At 42.2% G+C, this 8,763-nt stretch overlaps 1 protein-coding gene across 1 annotated transcript; it reads left to right on the top strand.

The window, feature by feature from the left end:
• Positions 1 to 233: 233 nt before the first annotated feature.
• On the top strand, positions 234 to 8,527 carry LOC104503800 (LIM and senescent cell antigen-like-containing domain protein 1; the record flags this gene model as incomplete). Its single annotated transcript, XM_010146866.1, has 7 exons — positions 234 to 354; positions 1,319 to 1,468; positions 2,653 to 2,803; positions 3,586 to 3,678; positions 5,093 to 5,141; positions 7,353 to 7,428; positions 8,270 to 8,527. Coding segments are annotated over 7 exons (755 nt in total), but the record flags the coding sequence as incomplete, so codon positions are not given.
• Between the last annotated feature and the right edge of the window lie 236 nt (positions 8,528 to 8,763).

Here is an 8,763-nt window from a genome sequence, read left to right as displayed (position 1 = left end):
TGAAGAGTACAGAAGGCCCTCCGTCAGCAAGGATGGTTTCTTCTGACCCACAGCACAAAAACCAAACGCAGATTCCAGAGTTTAGAAGCAGAGCTGTGATACTGACAGCAATGTATCCTACCAGATACGGTGGGGGGAGGAAGAGGATGATGACATTGTAGCCATTGGGTTGCGGGTTGCTTTTAACTTTGTCTTGCACGGTGTTTTACATCCCACTGTTGTGTTTCCTACAGGTGAGTTCATTATTGGACGTGTTATTAAAGCTATGAACAACAGCTGGCATCCAGAGTGCTTCTGCTGTGATATCTGCCAGCAAGTGTTGGCCGATATTGGATTTGTCAAGAACGCCGGCAGGTAGGTCTTCACCCTTCCTTACGTTACTGATCCATCATAAACTAATGAACTATCATAAACAAATGAACTAAGAGGGTGGACTGAGAGGTGTTGGTTCCAGAAGCTTTACATCTGAGGGGGAGCAACTGAAACATCTTTTGTGGGGAAAAATGTTGAAGACTGCGTCACAAAACTAAGAATGGGTATCTTAAAATACACACATAAAATATTAACAGTTTACCTCTTTCAACACGACGTTTCTCGGCAAACACGTTCTCTACCGGGTGGCATTTCAGAGCCATTGTGATGCATAAAAAGAGAGAAAACGTTCAGATACAGAAGCATTGTCTCTGTTTTTTTTTAATACCAGTTTTTACTTTCTTTTCCCAACTTGGGTTTCCCATTTTGGTCTAGTTTAGCACCTTAGGTATTAATAATTGCTTTAAGCTCAGTGGGACCCTTCAGAGAGTAGGGTATTCTTACCTGCTTGTTTTACAAGCGGATTCTATGGCCATTGGCTTCATATGTATAATACGATACTTATCTACAGGATTAGGACCTGTGTGCTCATCCAGCTAACAATCTAAATTTTTAAGATTTTGAGAGTAAAAGATTCAGCAATGAAAAACTATAGCAAACTTGCAGCCTGACCTAGTGGAAGGTGTCCCTGCCCATGGCAGGGGGGTTGGAACTAGGTGGTCTTTAAGGTCCCTTCCAACCCAAACTGTTTTGTGATTCTGTGAAACTTTGCTTTCTGTGTTTCAACACAGCTTGAAGTCAAATGAGCTGTCACCTGTGGTGACAGGCAATAAAATGATCACCCTGCCTCTTCTGAATTTGGTTTGCCTAGTAAGGAGATCGTTTTAAAAACTAATTTCCCTCCAGAAAGGGCTGATTGAACTGAAGTTCTAATAGATTTTTTGGTTTATATTTTGCACTGTAGTACGCGGTACCAGTACTGACCTCTCTTTTTATGCTGTTTCAGACATCTCTGCCGTCCTTGCCATAACAGGGAAAAAGCCAGAGGCCTGGGAAAGTACATTTGCCAGAAGTGCCATGCCATTATTGATGAACAGCCTCTCATATTCAAAAATGATCCTTATCATCCTGATCACTTCAACTGTGCCAACTGCGGGTAACTTGAGCACTGCAGAGGAAAACAGTAAAACACTGAGTTTATTTGCTTCACTGATTGACATCTTAAAGTGAAAATCTGTCCTGTACAACTGGCAGGAGTGGTGAGGTTTGGGTGCCTTGCTGCCAGATGTGCATTGCTGCTTTTGGGGTGGTGGAGTTGGGCCTTGAGGTCAAACATCAGCTGGCCTGTTAGGGAGTCGAGAAAGGCTGGACTCTGCGGGACAAAGTGGTACCTTACAAAATACAAAGCGTGGACACAGATAATGGTTTGTGTAGCAGTGAGGTGACAGCTTGTTACTCTGCTGTGAGAGGAATAAAAGCGGTCCTCTTTGGCTGCTTGAGTTACTGCCTCACCTATGTTACTTCTTTTTAGCTGAGTGGCATGCCAACTTTGTTTTCTCCTTTTAAGGCCTATCTTTTTCTTACTGCCTTTCTCCCATCGCACTTTATCAGCTTCTGCAGCTGCAGTACATGAAGCTGCACATTCCTACATCCTGCACTGATGCAGGGAACAGGGGGCATTGTAAGATACAGCACAAAATAGTTATTTCTGGTGCAAAGGAAGCTGTCGTTTCAGAGCCATAGCAAAGGATGATTTGAATAACAGCGTGGTGTTGTGTCAGTTGAGAGCTTTAGCGAGTATGGTCACATTTAAAGTTTAGCTGTCCTCAGTGTCCTAACCATGCAAATTATTAATGAGTAGAGTACATGAGATTCTGCAATTAGCAATGTATAAACATAGCGAGCTCATGTGGGTCTGTAGTTTTCTTTGTCTGAAGTCGGATACAACAGGGAAAATGTACCCAGATTTGGAGAACTACATTTTACTTTCAGTTACAGTTATGCAAATGTAAAATAAAGAGGTGATAAGAGTGCCAGAATATAAACCAAACATGTCTGCAGCTTGCACATGCATATTTGTGCGAGATAATCGGAATGCAGAGTGACAGTAGCTGGGTAGCTGTTTGCAGACTTCGTGTGTCTCCCTTAGCAGCCTGTTCTCGGCTTATTGTGGGCTCAGTCTTGTGAACTACGGCATGTCCGATGCTGCTGCATTTCTGTAGCACAAACACAGTTTCTAAAAGAGGTGCTAAAAATTGTGTTTTTCTTTTCAGACACTCTCAAGAGTTGGCATTGTTCAGTGCCTTTACTCATGCTCTCAATTCGTTAACTTTTGAACAGGAAGGAACTCACTGCTGATGCTCGGGAGTTGAAGGGAGAACTGTACTGCTTACCCTGCCATGACAAAATGGGTGTCCCCATCTGTGGGGCGTGTAGAAGGCCGATTGAGGGCCGTGTGGTGAATGCGATGGGCAAACAATGGCATGTGGAGGTAAACCTCAGACCGTACACACTGTCTTTGACAAACATAAACATAACGTGCTGAGCTGGGATTTTGCTGGTGGGTTTCAATGCCTTCTCCTAACCCCATCTTCAACCTCCTTGTGGCTGATCTTCCACCGGGAAACAGGAATAATTTTCTACCTTACAGAGAGCTTTGACTGTGAAACTAAAATCAGTAATCAGAGGAAGCACTGTGAGGTCCTTACAGAAGAAAATGTCAGGGTGCCAAGCAGTACGTGTGGAAAGGCAGTAAAATGCTCCACCAACCGTAATGTTACGGAGCGTCGTAACACCCTTATGTCTCCCACAGTCACCTGTCATGTAAATACCTCTGAAGCACTTCATGTGCGGGTTCGTATTTCAAGGCCGTGTACAAGGTTTAGTTCCACATCTTCCGTTTAAATTAGGAAGATAAACAGTCTATTCCTTTTGTTGTTTTGAAAATCTCCTCCAGCTAATGCTTTCCTTGCGAGAGTGTAATGGTGGTGCAAATCATTTAAAATCTCTTCATTTTGTTCACTGATAACATATGAGAAACCCTTTGCTTTATTTTTTTGGGGTAACTTTGGGATTGAAATGTTGACTACATTAAAAGGCACATTGATTTCAGTAGTCTAAAGTGTACATCCTTTTAATTCTTATTTTCAGGGTGGCACAACTAGCTTAGTAGACTTCAGTCGTGTTCAGTACTGGGCTTGGTTGGTTTGCTTTCCAGAAAAAAACACATTTCTTCCAAATAATAAAAAAAAACTTATGTCATTTTCTTTGTAGCATTTTGTTTGTGCAAAATGTGAAAAGCCGTTCCTGGGCCATCGTCATTACGAGAGAAAAGGCTTGGCGTATTGCGAAACCCACTACAATCAGGTAAGGTTGCATATTTTTAAAAACTGTGTTAATTGGTAAACTCATTAATTGGTTCTATTAGGTAGAGATGGAAAACTATGGACAGTCTTCTGTGTTCTTATAGGCACCTGCGGGCGTAGTGCCCATTAGCAGATGTTCCGTTGCAATTAATTTCTGTGGGTTTCTCTATACGTCGGTCTGGTATTGAGGAAGAAAAGGGCAGGTGTTTCACAAAGGCTTGCCAGAACAATCAGTATCGAGTTCTTCAAACTTAGTGGTACTTCAGTAGAGTGGTGATGAGCTTTTACACGTCTGTGAGATCAGAGCTGCTAATGACACCCAGTCTTTCCCAAGAAGCTAAAGATTTGCCACTCAGTAGGTGCGGTTTGAGAGGAGGCCCTGGTGAGTCGCGTGGTTTTCCCCACAGCTGCTACTCCGAGGTGACTGCATTAACATGCACTGCCTCACCCAGCGCGTGGTTTAGGTTGCTGAAGACAGGATTTGTCAGAGGACACCGCCTAGCGACCACTTCCATGTGTACAGGAGCCACATCCAGGGGCGCCGTCTCTCTCCAGACTCCCGGGGTTGTGTAGCCCAGCACCACGATGCACAGACCGTTTCCATTTGGAAGCCGCCTGCCTTGTGTCACGTCCGCCTCTTCGCCTGTGTAAATACAAGGGTAGGGCTTACACCTGGGAGTTGTACGGCCTCCGCTAATTACAGATGGATTCTTAATTTGTCAGCGATGAAGGGCAGATGGCTAAAATGTTGCTGGCAGTCGTAGAGGATCGTAGACAATAAATGCCGTGACACTGGTAGCAATAGTCTTGCGGCCATGATGGGGCGAGTACATACACCAGGCCAGAGTTGTATGCAGCGTGGATGTCTTGTACTGGGTTAACTACTACAGTGAGAAGAGCGACATCGATTCTTGGGCACTTCTTAATTACTATTTGGTGGACAAATGTTAAACCTGGAAATGGAATGAATAATTTTTGGCCTAAATTTTCCTTTTTTAAAAAATAAAAATAACATTTCCTTACAGTTTTTGCCAGAAACAGCAATATGCTGTTCTAGTCATGCATCTAAGTCCAAACATCAAATTGGCTGATTGGTAATGATGTGTACGGGACACGCACTGCTGTATGGCAAGCCTTCAGGACTAGAGAAGGGTTAAAACAGAATCGTATCTACAGAGGATCAAACAGATGTAAACAAATGTTTTCATCTTTAATACTGTAAAGACTTTTTTGATGAGATGATGCGAAATGTACTTGGAAAACCAAACCAGACTTGCCAGCATTCTCTATTTTACTGAAATAAATAGGAAAGCTACTGTGCTCATCTGCTGGAATACAGTTATTGTGTTGGTTGGAGAAGTTACCCTTCACTGAACCATTAAATTAAAAATTCATTACTCCCCTTTTGTCTTCAGCTATTCGGCGATGTTTGCTTCCATTGCAACCGTGTGATTGAAGGAGATGGTAAGCACTCTTCTATTCCCTTAATCTTCCTTTCTGATGGAAGTTCTCATTAAAAGTGTAAGGAAGGGGAAAGCAGCCTTGTCGAATGCTTGATTGTTCTCCTTAAAACAAAATCAGCCATTCTTTTGATCAGAAATTAGGTTAGAGCTGATTAGTCAGAGACCAGATGGTAAGAAAACCTTACAGTGAGCACTTCGTGGTGGTAGAGAACCACTCGGTGACTGAAGAGATGCGTGGCCAACTGGAAACCCCTTAGTGGCATGCAAAGGCCAGGGATGCCGGGAGATGCTCAGAAGTGGCTTCCTGCCCCCTCGACTTCAAAAAAGAACACATGGCAAGGGTGAGAATGACCACCCAGGCACCTCCTGAAATAAATTCAGGGGTCGTGAACCAAATCTGAAAGAGTATGAGATATTGAAAGATATGGGTGGGCACTTTACAGGATTTTTTTTTTGAAGTGCTTAGTTCCCATACTGTCAGTTTGGTTCCTAGAGATATTTACCAATCCATCGCAGCCCCCTGTCTTTGGAAAATCTAGGCTGATGATAATAAAACCAGGAAAGATCATACTTGGAAAGATGTGTCCTGTAAAGGCAGAACTAGAAGCAAGTGGTTTAAGGGGGTATTTTTTGTTTGTTTGTTTGTTGTTCATTGTTGTTGTTTGGTTTTGTTGATTTTTGGGGGAGGGAAGAAGGGATTTTTTGGACAATCAGCTATGATAAAATGCCAAAAGCAAGTTACTTTACCTGAAATAATGCAACATGATATGCCCATTTACCCCTGCCCAGAGTAAACACTATGATGTCAGTGTTAGCCTCACCTAAGCTGAAGCCATTAGCAAAGCAGGAGGAAGCCTCAAGCCTGTAAAAAGAGACATAAACTAGTTCATAGCCATGTAACCCTAGGGTGAGACCTACATTCCAGAGAGGTGCTTTCTCCGCATTATCTGGACTGGACTATACCGGCAGAATGACAGTCCAAACCGCTTTGGAGGAAAGAGCGTCCTCCTTTTCAGTAAAATCCTACTAGAATGAGTAGAACTGGAACTTGAGGTGAACGAATTAATTCAGTCTTGTCTGATAGCTACATCTCTGTATGTTTCTAACCTTTCACCATATATTCCGACACCCGTGTTGTATGTTTCAGTCTCTGAACTGAACAGGATACAGTGCAGTGCAGTGATTTCTTTATTTAAGTGTACCTCTTCAACTATTTTACATGCCTTCGCTCATTTCTGCATACAAATTTGACACCGCTGTCACAAATTATGAGTATCCAGTATTGTTCTCTCTGTGTCTCCCTCTGGTGAAACAAACTTCTGTGGCAGCGGCTTTTCAGGAGGGGTGTCTCTGTATTCCAGAGGGTGCTTGGGAATGAAGACTTTCACCTGACTACTATTACTTTGGCAAGCAGTGGAATGCTTTTTGAGGATGTGCTTGCCCTGTAGCGAAGGAAAAAAAAGCACTGCACAACACCACTCTGGCTCTGTCCATTGCTGACAAAACACTGTATTTAAGGAAGAAAACCATCGTCCTGCATCTTCTAACTTAGATGAAGAGAGGCAAATTTTGGCAGGAGAAGTGGAAAGGTGGATAGAGAGGAAGAACAGAAAATAGATTGAGATACACAACAAAGAGAAGATAGTTACTTTCTCTTCAAAGCAAAGAATATATAACCAAGATTGTCTCAATCAAGTAGTTTATCCCACGTGTCCATAAATTTTTTCTCAACTTGGTACTGCTGGTTTACCAGGAGTGTCCTGGTAAATCATTTTCTTTGGCCAGGCAAATGGTACTGTTGATTGGCACTGCAATGAAACCGAGTGAAAATATGAAACACCTTCCTGCTGGGTTGCTTTTCAGCTGAAAAAGTCTCCAGAGTAAGTTGGAAACATGGCCTCCTGAAACAGTTGCTTGAGGTCAGCACGCTATGAGGTGAGGTAGAAGCAGGCAACAGGAGGCAGAAATAGGTTAAACTTGTCTTGCTGGTGAAAGTAGGGTTGTGTGTACCCCCAGAGACAGCTCAATCAGTCCGTCACAGCCCCGCTATGCTCAGGTGTGCCTTCCTAGTCTTGCCACATTATTGTTGCGGTCCTTAATACTTGATAGAAGACTCAAGTGACTGTTCTTCATGTGCGAGCTTAAATTTTTTATAATATGGTGGATTTTTTCTGTAATGCTAATGATTTCTTTTTTTTTCCCACCGCCCTAGTTGTGTCTGCTCTCAATAAGGCGTGGTGTGTCAACTGTTTCGCTTGTTCAACTTGCAACACTAAGTTAACACTCAAGTAAGTTCATCCCTAAGTGTGATGCCTTCCCAGCATATCAGTGGTTATCTTCAAAGAGCAGATGTTGCCGTAGGGTAACTGTTACAATAGGAAAAACACATAAGCAGTATTGAGAAAATACGTGCATCCTTCTTCCTTTTTTTTCCCCTTTACAGATGTAAATCTCTTTCAGCTGTCTGTTCAGGCCTTCCTTCACTTAGTCTTCTTAACGCTTCTCTTTTTCTGTCCTCTATTTTCTCTGTGTTTTACTCTAAAGGGATAAATTTGTTGAAATTGATCTAAAACCTGTCTGCAAACACTGTTACGAGAAAATGCCAGATGAATTTAAGCGACGACTTGCCAAACGGGAACGTGAAGCAAAGGATAAAGAGAAGCAGAAAAAGAAAAAGCCAATCTGTCTGTAAACTTTTTTTTCCTTCTCACCACCACCTCTGCTCCTTTCTTCTTTGGTCAGTGCTAAGGATGCTTTTATTTTAAGCTTTTGCATGAATGGAGGGCAATCGAAACCAGAATATTTTTCACGAAACAGCAACTTGAAATGCTAATTTGCTACTCCCTTACCTTAGGATTAGTCTGTCTAGCTCTGCAGTTAGGTTTGAAGGGCTTTTTAAATGACACAGTTAATTAAGATGGACATTTGGGTTTAAACTCAGTCAAGAGTACTGTAATTACTACTGCCTGCAGAGTATAAGCTTGTGAAAGAACCTCATATACATCTATAAATTGCAGCTGTGATTTTTTTGCCTGCGCACATTTATTAGGATAGTTTGGTGGTTTTTTTTTTTTCTTTTCACTATCCCTGCTGCTAAAACTTTGCCTGGTTTTTGCTTTGTCGTTCTAGGAATAAATTTGTCGAGTTTGATATGAAGCCTGTCTGCAAAAAGTGTTATGAGAAGTTTCCTCTAGAGCTGAAGAAAAGACTGAAGAAACTAGCTGAAACTTTGGGAAGGAAGTAAAGACTTCATCTGCTCTCCCCTTCCTTTGTGAAAGTCGCCTACATATTACTTGGGGGCAGGGGGGCTGCTTTGAGGCTGCAGTCAGACAACAAATCATGATGTATGGCTTTTTAAAATCAAAGTATCTTAAGATTTGCTGTTCTCTATACATGTACATGTATGCTTATTTGTTGATAGACAGACCATACTTACAGACTAAATTAAATCAAATTTATTCTGTAAGTAACAAAAAAACCCCTTAATTTCAGCGCACCTGAAAGGTTTCTGACCCTGATCGTGCAGTTGAACTGATGCAAGTGGCCCATTCTGCACACTGTAATCTCTCTGAAAATCTAGAGAGGGAAAATTTGCTTGTGAATACCTGCGAAAACAAACCATG

This window comes from Eurypyga helias, unplaced genomic scaffold (assembly GCF_000690775.1).
Source record: "Eurypyga helias isolate BGI_N326 unplaced genomic scaffold, ASM69077v1 Scaffold51010, whole genome shotgun sequence".
NCBI classification, from domain to species: domain Eukaryota; kingdom Metazoa; phylum Chordata; class Aves; order Eurypygiformes; family Eurypygidae; genus Eurypyga; species Eurypyga helias.
Note: the sequence above shows the minus strand (reverse complement) of the source record. Positions and strands in the feature narration are given on the sequence as shown.